The sequence below is a fragment of the Megalobrama amblycephala genome, linkage group LG20 (genome assembly GCF_018812025.1).
Source record: "Megalobrama amblycephala isolate DHTTF-2021 linkage group LG20, ASM1881202v1, whole genome shotgun sequence".
Taxonomy (NCBI): Eukaryota; Metazoa; Chordata; class Actinopteri; order Cypriniformes; family Xenocyprididae; genus Megalobrama; species Megalobrama amblycephala.
The window spans coordinates 6,554,701-6,570,694 of record NC_063063.1 but is presented as its reverse complement, the minus strand read 5'-3'; the positions used below and the strand labels follow the sequence as shown (position 1 = coordinate 6,570,694).

Here is a 15,994-nt window from a genome sequence, read left to right as displayed (position 1 = left end):
ATTTTTATCATTCATCAGCTCAAAAAAATCATTCTGAAAGTGATTACAATGATATTGTAACATGAACTAACAATGAGGAATACATTTGTTACAGTGTTTATTAATCTTTGTTAATGTCAGTAAATAAAAATCCAGCTGTTCATTGTTTGTTCATGTTAGTTAACTAATGTTATAAAACGGTTAGTTCCTGTCCTTCTGATTGGTCAATAGCTGTGTTTTATTCACGATACAACACGACTATAACCGCTTCACCCAACGGTTCTGTGTATCAAAACACCCTTAGCAACCACTCTTAGCAACGTAAACTGTTTGTTCTCAGTTGATAGTGTTCATTGACGCTTACTGTATTATGAAGAAGAATATTGTGAGAAAGAGATCAAGTGAGCAAGTTTATTACCTGCATTCAGATTTAGCATTTTCCTTCAGGTCAGTTCTATGTTCATAATTAAAAATCTGTTTAAATGTCTGCTGTATCTTGTCCTTTTAACAGTTAAGGGGTTTTCCCATGACTGACAGCGCTAGTCAAAGCATTTGTCAGTTGCGCCTTGGTCCATGTTCACAACAATTCAGTCTTTTCAATGTAAAAGTCTTCGCTACTGACTGACACAATCATAAAGACAGTCTTTGCTGCCATCTAATGGCATAGTAATGTAATTTCTGTTGCTATTCACGGTCAGGGACTATTTTTTCCGGTGGATGGAAGGCTTTTAGTGAAAGTTTAATTAATGACAGTTGCATGATACATATTTTTGGCTTTAATATTTGTGTTGTGTAGTAACCGTTTTACAAAAGCAGTAAGATACTTGAGGCTAGAGCTGTATCGTGAATAAGTCACTGCTGAAAGGGTTGCAGGCTCCCTTCAGCCGTGACTTATTCATGATACAGCACAGCCTCTCGTACCTTATTGTTTACTTAACAAATACAACATTTGATTTTAATAATGTGTTAGTAAAAGCTGAAATTAACTTTAACTAAGATTAATAAATGCTGTAGAAGTATTGTTAATTCTTAGTTAACTAAAGTAGTTAACTAATGAAAACTTATAAAATGTCACCACTTTATCTTCAGTTATCATCCTTGGTATGAATGGGCTTTACTGTAAGTCATGAAATATTCACCTGGGACATTTAGAAAGAGATGCATTTTTATGAAAAAAAAAAAAAAAAAAAAAAAACATGCAAATGGAGATGTCGCCCCCAAGTATGGTACACGTCAGTGTATGAGCACCTTACCTTCACGGCTGCAGCATTATTCTGTGAGCCCCGCACTACTCCTGTCGCTCCATAGAGTCTGGACCTCTGTTTGAAGGCCACGGAGATGTTGTATGTCTGGGAGATGTGCTGGATGGCAGGAGAGCTGGGGTCAGGGTTCAGCTGTACTATGACTGGCAGCTCGAACATCAACACCAGCGGGAGTAACTCCTGAAGGAATACGAATAAAACCATCAGTTAATGTTATATATCGAATTATCAATACTGAATTACAATCAGTAGACAGAAATCAATTTTGTGATTTCAGCTGGAGACAGGTAAGAATTATGGGTAATTAATCAGCAGACCTAAACTGGTTCAAAAGGCCATTTCTTTTTTGGGGGAACATTTGAAATATTTTAATACACAGAGATAAAATAATCAGGAAAGAACAGATTCAAACCCATGCATGTGCTCAAGAGCTATATTCTCAAATAACAGTGTATATATAATATAAAATTATATACATACTGTAAAGTAACACTTTTTGCATAATTATGCTTAATTCCAAGCAACTAATCCCAAAAAACCCTAATCCTAACCCTATAGTAAGTACATGTTGTTAATTAATATTACTCATTACTTAACTGTATAATTACACCTTAAATGAATTGTAACTAACTGTACTTGCAGATAATATAAGATTAATTAAATAAAAGGTCACTTAAGTGTATTTGAAGAGATGTTTCTACTTTCTTAACACTTTTAAATAGTGCATTTTGTAATATGCCAAATTATTACATTAAAGTTTTATTTTAAAGCACATTTTAAATCACTGTTTTAATAATCTTTTGATTATTATTGATTTGAAGAAGTACAATTTAATTGTAAATAACATGCAACAAAGTGTCCGAAAACATTATTTTCAGTTTACACTTAAGTACATTTTTTTTAAAGTATATTATTTCCATAATAAGTAGAAGTATGATACTTCTTTTTCAGAAAGAATAGCTAATCATTGTGCTATGACTGAAACAGGCCATTTCTACAGTTAAAACTCACACTTTTTAAGTGTCATGTTAGTGTGCAACACTTGCAAGACATGCCACAACTTGCAGATGCTACCAGAAATTTCAAACTGATTCGAAATCTGCTGACCAGACTTCAGGTTTCCACACTGCCCAAATAGCATGAGAGCTGCATTGAACAACGGTCAATGAAATTGTGAGATGAGAGAGCAAAAAAGCTGTAGGAAGTGGGATCTAGGAAGTGCTTAAAAAGTCAAAGGCTTCAAGAATCTTCAACTGCTGCTTAGCTATTTTTTAGAGTTTGTGTGAGAACGCAATTTTGGGACTGTAGTTAAGCTCAGGAAGAGAGCGACTGTAACTGATGCATAGTCTGCAATTAGTTGTGCACATAACGATTTCGACAATAATAAATAAGAAATTTGGGGTGACAGGATAGTGTGTGCTTGGCTTTAGAAGCAAACAACATGGTTTGCTCTAAATGAATGTTGGTCAGAATTTCAGTAACTACTACTAGGGCATTTGGCCGACATTCAAGCTGTATGAAGACTTCCAGAATACAAGGGCATAAGCAAAAATTTCCCATCATTCCACTATGATTTAGGGTCATCAAGGGCCCAGCAAACAGTGCCTCACCAAACTGAATCGGTAAACAGAACGAATGGCCAAGCCGTAAAAATGCGGCTCTGATCAGTCCCATATGTTGTGGGGGCTTCGCTCACCCTCATGTTCTGTACCGGGGGCCAAAAAGAAAGACATTCTCTGGACGTTCTCTTTAGATGTGGTCAGGACAGTCACTCTCCCTTTAGACGAGGAGATGTTTATTGGGTTCAACTTTTGCTGGGAGCAGGGAATCCGTCATGGAGCGAGCTCTGGAATTCCAATCATTCATCTTTGTTAATGGTTCTCCTCATTCTTGAGCTATTAAAACCATAACCATGGTTATTTTTAACCAAAGGCTTATGCATCAGCTATGAGCAGAGCTTTCCAAACAAAAAACTCCTGTGCTTTTGTTTTGATTATTGTTAATAAAGAATTTGGCGAGGAGTGCTGTTTTCTGATCTTTTACAAACAAGTGATCTGAGCTTTCCTTTGACCTTCTGTAGAATCAGTAACTTCTGTATTTGCTTTCCCAGTGTTTTCACAGACAACACGCATCCAAAGAGCCAGGAAGATGCTCCGTGGATCATTCCACTGGAATGAACTTGGCTCCTCTGAGAAAGCAGGGCTAATGTTTAAACTGTTTAATCTCTCAAGCATCAAGAGTTGGGACATGGTCAACACGCAGGGTCTCGCACACAAGTATGCAATACAAACATTTTGCTTGTGGGTCAATGACATGATGTTAAATTTTTTTGAATACAACTCTTCTATGATGAACATGTTTTTAATTTCTAAATTAAAATTCATTTTGATATTTATTGGAGGCCATAAAGTAAAAATGTCAGGGTGATACAAATATCATAATGAAGAAAACATCTCCTTAAAACATTGAAATTCTTAAAGGGTTAGTTCACCCAAAAATGAAAATTCTGTCATTAATTGCTCACCCTCATGTCGTTCCACACCTGTAAGACCTTCGTTCTTCTTCGGATCACAAATTAAGATATTTTTGATAAAATTCGATGGCTCAGAGAGGCCTCCATTGCCAGCAAGATAATTAACACTTTCAATGCCCAGAAAGCTACTAAAGACATATTTAAAACAGTTTATGTGACTACAGTGATTCAACCTTAATGTTATAAAGCGACGAGAATACTTTTGTGCACCAAAAAAACAAAATAACGACTTTATTGAACAATATCTAGTGATGGACGATTTCAAAACACTGCTTCATGAAGCTTTGAAGCTTCGAAGACGTGAACCATTGAAATTTCAAAACGTTTCGAAACACTTATGGCGTAACGAAGCCTCGTTTACTGAAATCAGGTGACTTTGGAATTTTGATAAATGCTCTGAACCACTGATTCGAAACAAAAGATTCGTAAAGCTTCGAAACTTGGAATAATAGTAGTTTGGAATAATATTTTGTTATTTTTTGTAGAAAACAACTCCTAAACTCCTTCACTGCTTATTAATATTTGATAACTTTGGTCCACCAATGTGCAGAAGGTTAGTTTTTGTTGTAAAATGTCATGTGGTACAACTCTCCAAAAGTATAAGTATTTTATGAATAAAAAAGTATGACATTTGATTTAAAAAAACAAACAAACAAACAAACAAACAAAATGTCTTCACTTGAAAAAAAAAAAATATATATAATATCATTTATTACTTTTAAATTGATGGTTGCACCTCATGACATTTTTTGAGACATTTTCATTTAAACTTTTATTGAAAATGGTACAAAACTTTTTTCAAAAGCACCATAAATACAATTGTTACAATATACAATATTCATAAGGACAATGGCCTGGTTTCACAGACAGGGCTGAGATTAAACCACGAGTAGGTGTTAGTTAATTAGGTCATTTAAGTAGCTTTTATAAATGTGCCTTAAAAATATTACTGATGATTATCTTGAGACAAAACAATAGCACTGACGTGTTAAGATATGTCACTGCAAGCTGCTTTCAGTTAAGACAAACACAAGATAAGCACAAACATACATTTTAGTTTGGGACTAGGCTTAAGCCTTTTCTGTGAAACTGGGCAAGAATGTTTTAAAATATTTTTACAAGGGTTTTCAGTGGATGACACTGTTATTTGTCATTGACTTTTATAAAACTTTAAGATTTTGTAAAGAAGTGGAACGATCTAATTCTGAAAATTGGACAAAATTCTGCAAAAACTGCCACAGTAATCTCAGTTAACCTCAAAATTGAGGTTAAGTGTGAGAATTATGCTCGCCCTATACCATTCACATGGGTGTAACGGCACAGTAAAGCACAAAAACGACTGTGGGTGAAGATCTTTGAAAGACAAAGAGGAAAAACGGAGACGATTAGGTGGTCAAGAGAAGAATTCCCAGCAGTTCTGGTCACGCGAACGAGGAAGGGAAAAGTGAGGCTGCCCCACTAACATCCTTCCCTCAAACGTACATTTTACCCACAGAACTTTGAGCGGCTTGGGTTTTTTAAAGGTGCTTATTTCATACAAATTGCTTTTAGAAACAATAGTGAAGGCTTATGATAGATTCTGGTGTAGAACGTCCTCGAGTTAATTGGGGCTTGGGCTTTGTGCAAATACTAAGGAAGCCTGGTGTGCCCGAATGCTTTGGTTTGTTTTTCTTGGTTCTCTCTGAGGAGGAAGCACGTGTGCGCTGGTGAAATCCGAGGAGAGAGTCTGGACAGAGAAGGAGCGCACAGGCGACACCCGGCCAAACAGTCAAGATATCACTAAAACTGCAGTTCCAAGCCAGCTTCAATTGGCACCATGTGTTTCGCATCAAGACGTTATTAATGCTGGTCTTATACGTAAATCACAATTCCAGGTCAAGACCTTGAGTGTCAAAAGCTTCAATTTGAAATGACAACTTTCTTATTCCTTATGTTTTATCCCACTAAAAGGCTTTTGTCTATACAGCTGGGTGAAAAGAAGGTGTCCATGGCTTTAAGAAGTGGCTGTAATGATTATAAAACACCAACAGAGGGTAGCAGTTCTGATTCAAACACCAGATTCTCGCCTAGAAACATACATTCCTGAAAAAAGATGAATGCTGCTTGTTGTGTTGCTGGGATTACCGTTGGGATGCTGAGGAATGTGTTTATCTCATCCAAAAAAATCATTTATGTTAACACCCCCCCATACCTGTCAACTTCCTCAAGATAAATAACAGCCTCCCACCTCTACTTCCTGCTTATCTCAGAAAAACACAGACGTTTGTAATCGTATTATGAAAGTTTATTTACCCGAATTCGGGCTCTGGCGGCCTCCACTCCTCCTGGCTGGCCGGCTATGGACACCTGCAGAAAAGAAACGAGAAAGTCACAAGTATGTTCATGGAGTACAAGGAACTGGATTCAAGTACATCATGCATCTGGTATGGATTAAAAATAAATAAAAATACATTTATACACACTGTCAGATAAAAAGGTACGGCGCTCTCACTGGGGCAGTACCCTAAGGTACAAAAGTGAAAAGGTACATCTTTGTACCTTACTTACTCCTAAATGGTGCATATTAGTACCTTAAAGGTACATATTAATACCTTTTTACCTTTGTACCTTAGGGTACAGCCCCAGTGACAGCACCGTACCTTTTTTTCTGACAGTGCAGTGCACAGCATAAATGAGTACATCTCCTCTGAACAAATACAAAAGATGTATTTTCTTAATAATCTCTAATACAATTCATGGAAAGATGGCAAAATTGAAATGTATTAAACATACACGTAATAAAAAAACAAGAATATATGTCATTAATATCTGTAAAATAAGTAAATGAGCCAATTTTGTTTAAATGAAGGATTGCAGAAATTAGTACATCCCAGATTAAATTCAACAAATGTATAATGTTCTAGTACTTAGTATGTCATCCTTAATTTTAAGTATACTGCTCTGACCCTTCTTAGCACAGAGTGTACAAGTTCATCATGACAAACTGTCACATCTGTCCTGTTTTACTCCTGGATGATGAGCTCCTTAATCCACCATAGGCATTTAAAAGTGTTAAGATCGGGTGAAATACATGTCCACAGAAGATTTTTCACATTGAGAGAATGTATATAGTCATTGTCATGTTGAAAAAATGCTCAACAATGCAGGGAATGAGGACATATTCTGTAGTGTGTGAATTCATGGCAGCATTGATAAAGCACAACTCCCTCACACCTTCAGCACTCATACATCCCTATATAAGAGCTTTATAGCAGCAATACCATCACATTTTGGATGCTGTTAGATCTGAAATGATTGACTCATGAGGCCAGAGTATGGATTCCCAGAAGTCTATATTTTGTAAATATGGGCCTTGGAAAAGGCTAATTGACTTTATTGTGCTTTGGCTACAGTAAGTAGTTCCAGTGAGGACAACGACCATGCATGTCACTTCTTACTCTGTGAGATAAACAGTCACTCTTTTCATAGCTTTTGTTGGCTCTGAGACACGCGCTTGGTATTTCTCCTGCTCTTTGTCTAGCAAAAAAAAAAATCACTAAATGAAAGCTTAAAGGGTTAGTTCACCCAAAAATGAAAATAATGTCATTAATTACTCACTGTCATGTTGTTCTACACCCGTAAGACCTTCGTTCATCTTCGGAACACAAATTAAGATATTTTGATTAAATCTGATGGCTCAGTGAGGCCTGCATTCACAGCAATGCTACTTCCTCTCTCAAGATCCATAAAAGGTACTAATAACATATTTCAAACAGTTCATGCGAGTTCAGTGGTTCTACCTTAATATTATAATGCGACGAGAATTATTTTTGTTCGCCAAAAAAAAAAAGAAACAATATAGTGATGGGCGCATTATAGGCCTGATATATTTTCAAGTCCGTTTTTTAAATTTCTGTGTACTTTTGCTACATTTTCACACTAAAAACAATGATTTGGTAATCCTCTTGTACCACTGTCCTCTTTAGAAATAATTCCCCAGATAGTTCTCTCTGAACCCTAACCCTAAGTCTGAGAATGATTCAGTGGGCTATATAACACTTTTAATTGTCAAGAAATTACTTCTTTTTAAATGTTTTGGTTCAACAGACTTACCTGTTGATCAAAAATTACACCAGAAAAAAAAATATTTTGTTTTATTTAGAGGATTTCAGGAGGGTGTACTCTTCACAACACAACATTTTATCACTTTGATGAGAAAATCTTATTTTCCTAAATAATTTTGACATTCTTCTTTGGTAATTGGTAATCAAACAGACTTGCTGGAACATTATATCTCTAAAGAACCCTAACATGTCTTCTAAGTAAAGAATATTTACTGAATTTGTTAAGTTTCAGAGGGGATGTACTCATTTATGCTGTGCACTGTATATATATATAAAGCCTGTATAAGATTTAAGCAATAAATGTTTTCACTAAATATTTTGCTTAAAATTAACTCCGTTCCTCACGCAAAGCATGATGAAGTCTTGGAATATACTGCACAAGTCACATGGGCTACTTCTCTGTTACTTTTATTTGATTTCATTTGTTTTTCACAGAAAAAAAAAGAAAGTCATGTGTTTGGAAGGACATGATGGCGAGTAAATGATTTTCATTTTTGGGTGAACTTATCCTTTAAGAATGAAAAATACACTTCTGCCAAATGTTATCATAAGAGCACCACTAGGAGGTGAGATTTCTTCATTCTAGCCTGACTGGCTCTCATTCACCTGTCAGCAAGTACCAGCCACTCTAAACCCAACACATGAGCCCACACTGAGGGAGTGCCATGTCATTGCTCAATTTCCACATTCCCCACTTCATCAAGCCTGAAAACATGTCTCGCATCCAATTATAACTCGGTCTTTATCCCTATTGCTGAACCTCCTAAGCCTGCAGCAGTCAATATGCATAGATACAGTAGCTCAGCAATACATTTCATTTTAGAAATCAAAACCGGCCTTTAGAACCTGAGAGCATGCTTTGGGTGAACCTCAAGAAACCTGTCAAGAACATGTCCAGGCCATCTTTCATTCCAAAATAACAAGAATAGAATTTTAAATGATAGATAATTGAGTGTAATTAATAAATATGTAGTACATAATATTATTATATTTCCAAAAATTCTTCAGAAATTAACACTTTTGTTCAGCAAGTACATACCGGTCCACATTATGTAAATGAAAACTTGTGCTTAATTGCTATAAAAATAATGTCACAATGCTAAAATTATTCATGTTTATTTATGCACAGATTTCAGTAAATGATTATATATTTTTTTCTGTTGAGGTGAAATGAGATTTGGACATGTTTCCATTAGCCGGGTAGGCCAGAATCCCACCTGGTTGCTCTTCTCAGCCTGGTTGTTGCGGTTGGAATCGGGGAAGTGGATGTGACAGCCCGTGTCCTCCATCACCTTCTTGATATTGTTTCCCCCTTTGCCGATGACATGTGAATGCTCTGTGTGCGAGACGTCCATCTTTAGAGTCACTCGGTTGCTCTGAGGAAACAACAAAGTCAGACTGGATTAACTGCGGTACCACAGCAGCACTCGATTTAAAGGTGAAATACAGTGGGTACGGAAAGTATTCAGACCCCCTTAAATTTTCCACTCTTTGTTATATTGCAGCCATTTGCTAAAATCATTTAAGTTCATTTTTTTCCTCATTAATGTACACACAGCACCCCATATTGACAGAAAAACACAGAATTGTTGACATTTTTGCAGATTTATCAAAAAAGAAAAACTGAAATATCACATGGTCCTAAGTATTCAGACCCTTTGCTGTGACACTCATATATTTAACTCAGGTGCTGTCCATTTCTTCTGATCATCCTTGAGATGGTTCTACACCTTCATTTGAGTCCAGCTGTGTTTGATTATACTGATTGGACTTGATTAGGAAAGCCACACACTTTTCTATATAAGACCTTACAGCTCACAGTGCATGTCAGAGCAAATGAGAATCATGAGGTCAAAAGAACTGCCTGAAGAGCTCAGAGACAGAATTGTGGCAAGGCACAGATCTGGCCATGGTTACAAAAAAATTTCTGCTGCACTTAAGGTTCCTAAGAGCACAGTGGCCTCCATAATCCTTAAATGGAAGACGTTTGGGACGACCAGAACCCTTGCGAGAGCTGGCCGTCCGGCCAAACTGAGCTATTGGGGGAGAAGAGCCTTGGGGAGAGAGGTAAAGAAGAACCCAAAGATCACTGTGGCTGAGCTCCAGAGATCCAGTCAGGAGATGGGAGAAAGTTGTAGAAAGTCAACCATCACTGCAGCCCTCCACCAGTCAGGGCTTAATGGCAGAGTGGCCTGACGGAAGCCTCTCCTCAGTGCAAGACACATGAAAGCCTGCATGGAGTTTGCCAAGATGGTGAGAAATAAGATTCTCTGGTCTGATGAGACCAAGATAGAACTTTTTGGCCTTAATTCTAAGCGGTATGTGTGGAGAAAACCAGGCACTGCTCATCACCTGTCCAATACAGTCCCAACAGTGAAGCATGGTGGTGGCAGCATCATGCTGTGGGGGTGTTTTTCAGCTGCAGGGACAGGACGACTGGTTGCAATTGAGGGAAAGATGAATGCGGCCAAGTACAGGGATATCCTGGACGAAAACCTTCTCCAGAGTGCTTAGGACCTCAGACTGGGCCGAAGGTTTACCTTCCAAAAAGACAATGACCCTAAGCACACAGCTAAAATAACGAAGGAGTGGCTTCACAACAACTCCGTGACTGTTCTTGAATGGCCCAGCCAGAGCCCTGACTTAAACCCAATTGAGCATCTCTGGAGAGACCTAAAAATGGCTGTCCACCAACGTTTACCATCCAACCTGACAGAACTGGAGAGGATCTGCAAGGAGGAATGGCAGAAGATCCCCAAATCCAGGTATGAAAAACTTGTTGCATCTTTCCCAAAAAGACTTATGGCTGTATTAGATCAGAAGGGTGCTTCTACTAAATACTGAGCAAAGGGTCTGAATACTTAGGACCAATACTTAGGATTCCAGTTTTTCTTTTTTAATAAATCTGCAAAAATGTCAACAATTCTGTGTTTTTCTGTCAATATGGGGTGCTGTGTGTACATTAATGAGGAAAAAAAATGAACTTAAATGATTTTAGCAAATGGCTGCAATATAACAAAGAGTGAAAAATTTAAGGGGTCTGAATACTTTCCGTACCCACTGTATGTCATTTCTATGCCATTATCTATACTTTAGCTTTCCCATTTATCACAGTTTCCACAAAATATTAAGCAGCACAGCTTCTTTCAACATTAATAATAATAAGAAATTTTTTTTTAAACACCAAATCATCATATTAGAATAATTTCTAAAAGGAACATGTGAACAAAATTACTTCAGAAAAACAGATTCCGACCCTCTGACTTGCTTCATTAAAGTTGTGACAGACTGAATTATATCTATGAGCTACATCCACATCAGATTTCCATTACATCAAGACATTTCACATCATCAATTTGAGAGAATTACCTCACAAATCTACAGTGATGTTACAACAAACTCTTCAGTTGGTGCTGGTGGATGTTCTACATTACGTCTGGCACTAATTACCAAAAGAATGGATGTAGTCTTGAATCAGTTGTGCAAATTCTATAACAATCCCTAATGTTTCGGTACAGCTCACACAGATGCCACAGATGGCCAATAGCCTTAAAGTCAACATCAAATGGAAGTTGCTATAGTCTTTTCTTCCCTATTGTGAAGTATAGTTATGTGAAATGGCTCCTTGAACTAGACAAAATGTAGGGCGGAGCTTGATTTTGCCCAACGGGAATTGATTAGATTGCTGGCTCGTTGCGGTTTGCTATTGGTCGATCTCATGTGAGTGACAAGTTGTCTTTAGAGAAGAAAAGTCGCTGCAAGTTATTTTTAAATTTTTAAAACAAAAAATGATATGCATGGATAAATTATTTATAAATACTGCAATATTCCATAAAAAAATCAAGAATGTACAGTTTTGATTTCAGGGTGACTTTAAAGCCAACCAATGATATCAGGCTATGAGTAATGGCAGTTGTCGTCTTTTCGCCCAATAGGATTTCAGCCATGATTCATTCTACAGCTATATGAAGAGCTCCTGATATCAAGCTCCACCTAGTTCCTCACAGAATCTTTAAGGTCCATCACTTCAAACGTCACAGATTGCCTAAAACCCAACGCATTGCAGCAACTAAGTATGAAAGGTATAATGAATAAGGCATTTTTGTGTTGCACCATGTTGTTGTATAAAATAAGAATCACCCAATCCGAACTGACACGCTCACCTTTGTGTCCAGGACAGACATGATCTTCTCCTTGGCTTCCTTCACATTGTCCCTCTTACCACTAACTTTGATGTGTGGATCTGAAAGACAAAAATACATAGTGTAATCCATGTAATAAGGTTTATTTACACAATATATATCATTTCCATCAGTACATATTAATGAGCAAACATCTAACTCTGTTTCAAGGTTTTAAGCAACAGACATGAATAAATCCTCAAGTCATTCAGATTGTTGAGGAGAGGGGTAATATTACTGTTATTTATTTTCAACTGGCCAATGGTAAAATGGGTTTCCACAAAAATATTAAGCAGCACAACTGTTTTCAACATTGGTAATAATAAGAAATGTTTCATGAGCATCAAATTAGCATATTAAAAATGATGAATACTGGAGTAATGATGCTGAAAATTCAGTTTTGCCATCACAAAAATAAATTACACTTTAAAATATATTAATTATTTATATTTTAAAGTGTATTTTTGATCAAATAAATGCAGCCTTGGTGAGCGTAAGAGACATTACGAACAAAAAAACATTACCGACCCCAATCTTTTGAATTATATTTTTCTAAAAAACACTCAAAGTACCCTAGTATCATGGTGCTTACATTTTCAGATAATGTAAAAACCTAGTTTTTATATTTATCATAAAGCTTCATTAATGATATGGCCATTTACTCACATAAATTATATGATAAGTCATATCTCACATGAATAATGTTGGGATCAAGTGGGGCTGGCAGAAAAATGCATGCAGTGTTTCATGGATAAATAAATCCAGACAACATTTATATAATTCCGGTACTTGCTCATTCTGTCATTGACTTCCGCAGCAGAAACATCTGTCTCATTGTGCTGCAAAACCACCAAATTCTACAGAACTAATCAGCTTCATGCCATCATGCAGTATATCTCTGCTTGGTGTCCCAAAGGAACAGGTCTGGTCTACTTTACAACTTATTCTGGCCAAGAGCCGCCCACTTAGACAAGAAGATACCAATGAATGGCATATAAAGAAACCCCCTGCAGTTTATTTTAGGCTGAAATACACTACACGACTTTTGCTCAGATTCAGACTCTAGATGAGTTGACAATATGAGATGAGTTGATTTTGGGCAGTCTAAGTTGAAAGACTTTACAGAAAATCGTGTAATCTATGATGGGCACAGACTCTGATTTTTTAGCTTTAGACTATGATTTCATCCAGTCAGATGATATCAAATCATGTTTGATATTTTGAGTCAATTTTATAACACATATTATAGTGTATAACAAGCCGCTACTGAAACTGAAACTGTCCTCTATTTACGAATGTTGCAATAAAATATAATACAAATACAATACAAAAGCTAATAACAAATTAGCCTCTATATTTGACTCCTCAGCACAGATAAACAACTGACCACGGCACTCACCTATAACTCCCATTCTAATCTGTAAAGTCCATACTGACCACATCTACCAACCCAAGACCACACCCATATGCACTTGGCTAGATTTTTCTGTTCAGATTTTAAAGGTGCCATCGAATGTTTTTTGATGTAAGATGTAATATAAGTCTAAGGTGTCCCCTGAATGTGTCTGTGAAGTTGCAGCTCACAATACCCCATAGATTTTTTTTAATTAATTTTTTTAACTGCCTATTTTGAGGCATAATTAGAAATGCGCCGATTCAGGCTGTGGCCCCTTTAAATCGCGCGGTCCCCGCCCCCTCCCGAGCTCTCGACTCTATCATTGCATAAACAAAGTTCACACAGCTAATATAACCCTCAAAATGGATCTTTACAAAGTGTTCGTCATGCAGCATGTCTAATCACGTAAGTGCAGTGTTTATTTTGATGTTTACATTGATTCTGAATGAGTTTGATGGTGCTCTGTGGCTAACGGCTAATGCTACACTGTTGGAGAGATTTATAAAGAATGAAGTTGTGTTTATGAATTATACAGACTGCAAGCGTTTAAAAATGAAAATAGCGACGGCTCTTGTCTCTGTGAATACAGTAAGAAACGATGGTAACTTTAACCACATTTAACAGTACATTAGCAACATGCTAACGAAACATTTAGAAAGACAATTTACAAATATAACTAAAAATATCATGTAATCATGGATCATGTTAGTTATTATTGCTCCATCTGCCATTTTTCGCTGTTGTCCTTGCTTGCTTACCTAGTCTGATGATTCAGCTGTGCACATCCAGACGTTAATACTGGCTGCCCTTGTGTAATGCCTCGATCATGGGCTGGCATATGCAAATATTGGGGGCGTACACCCCGACTGTTACGTAACAGTCGGTGTTATGTTGAGATTCACCTGTTCTTTGGAGGTCTTTTAAACAAATGAGATTTATATAAGAAGGAGGAAACAATGGAGTTTGAGACTCACTGTATGTCATTTCCATGTACTGAACTCTTGTTATTCAACTATGCCGAGGTAAATTCAATTTTCAATTCAATGGCACCTTTAAGTCGTGTAGTGTATTTCAGCCAATGTTTCAGTCAATGACATCCATGCTTGTTTTTTTTTGCGGGAGGTGTAACTTGTAGTAGTAGGCATTTCGGTAACACTTTATTTTAGGGTCATGTAACTAGTTGCTTATTAACATGCATATTACTAGAATATTGGCTATTTATTAGTACTTGTTAAGCACATATTAATGCATTATTCTGCATTCTTAATCCTACCCAATACCTAAACTATTATAAGCAGTAAATTAGGAGTTTATTAAGGGAAAAGTCGTAGTTAATAGTTTATATGTGTTCCCTATACTAAAGTGTTACCGGCGTTTCTCGTAGGGGCATGGTTTGTAGTACTGCAGGATGCAGACAGACTCTTCTTGGAATTTGGATGAATAAATCAAAAGTAGGACTGTACAATTAATCAAATTGCAATATGGACTAGTCTGTGTGAATGAGCGGCACAGTTTCATCTACTACACATACTCAAGCACGCATGGACACTCTGAGAGTCACTTCACAAGCACTTCACCATTTCATTTGATTCAAACTCAAAGGTTTTCACAGTTCTGTTTGACTTGAAGAAATTATTTCAGAAATATATTACTATTGCACAATATCACACAATTTTGTCCATGTTGTAATTTAAACAGTAAACCATTGTTTGCCAAAAATAAAAGGAATTGTTACATTGTCATTTGATTACATATTAAAAGATTAATTAAACTGTTAAAGTCTTATATATTCATATCACAGTGTTTGATAATAATTTTGTATTAAATCATAAAACAAAGAATCCAGCTAAATTAAAACAAACAACACAGAACTTCCGAAAAAGTAAAACGGAATTTGGAATCAAACAAAATGGATTTCATAGAGCCCTATACATGTTTTAGTAACAAGGCAGTTTAAGAATCTGAAGCAACCCACAAGACACACCAAGCCATATAATTCACTCTCCGCAAAGGAGGAAGACAAGCACAAGCATCCGGGTCTAACACTACACGCCTGGCTTTCCGTGCTATAGCTGCTTTTCCGGAGCTTAAAGGAAACTCGTGATGAGAGCTTTCAATGCCAGAGGGAATGAGTGAAAAAGCCATGCTAAATCACTGTCCCACGCAGAAGTGAATTTCTCCACCGCAAAATCCTGCAAAACATCCATTCGGCCAACTGGACGGACATTGTGGGAGGAAATCTCTCCCGCCTGGCTCCAGTGACATTCCATGCATCAGAAAATGTACAGAGCCTTTCGAGTTAGCCACTACAGTAAGACTTGCCTTAGTTAAAATTGCATGTAATGTGACCATTTTCTGTGGTCAAGCTCAAGTGCTCAGTAGAGGTTTTACAGTTTATACTGTGGTGTTAGGGTGAAAACAAGAATATAATTGCATACAAAGGGGCTTGTCTCATGCAAACATGCCAGTTCAGTGTGGTTTAACAAATGTAGGATTACACCGATGATTAGGATCTCTCAGCTTCCACATTGGCAAATATT

At 36.9% G+C, this 15,994-nt stretch overlaps 1 protein-coding gene across 2 annotated transcripts in view; it reads right to left on the bottom strand.

Annotated features, from left to right (window-relative positions):
- The window catches only part of bicc1b (BicC family RNA binding protein 1b), a 111,350-nt gene that overhangs the window by 27,799 nt on the left and 67,557 nt on the right, over nucleotides 1–15,994 (bottom strand). For both annotated transcript variants that reach the window (XM_048169866.1, XM_048169865.1), the window contains exons 4-7: nucleotides 12,041–12,120; nucleotides 9,095–9,253; nucleotides 6,067–6,120; nucleotides 1,233–1,421 (exon numbers count right to left, since the gene is read on the bottom strand). In XM_048169866.1, coding sequence (XP_048025823.1) covers nucleotides 1,233–1,421; nucleotides 6,067–6,120; nucleotides 9,095–9,253; nucleotides 12,041–12,120 — 482 coding nt within the window. The remainder of the gene's footprint in view (nucleotides 1–1,232; nucleotides 1,422–6,066; nucleotides 6,121–9,094; nucleotides 9,254–12,040; nucleotides 12,121–15,994) is intronic.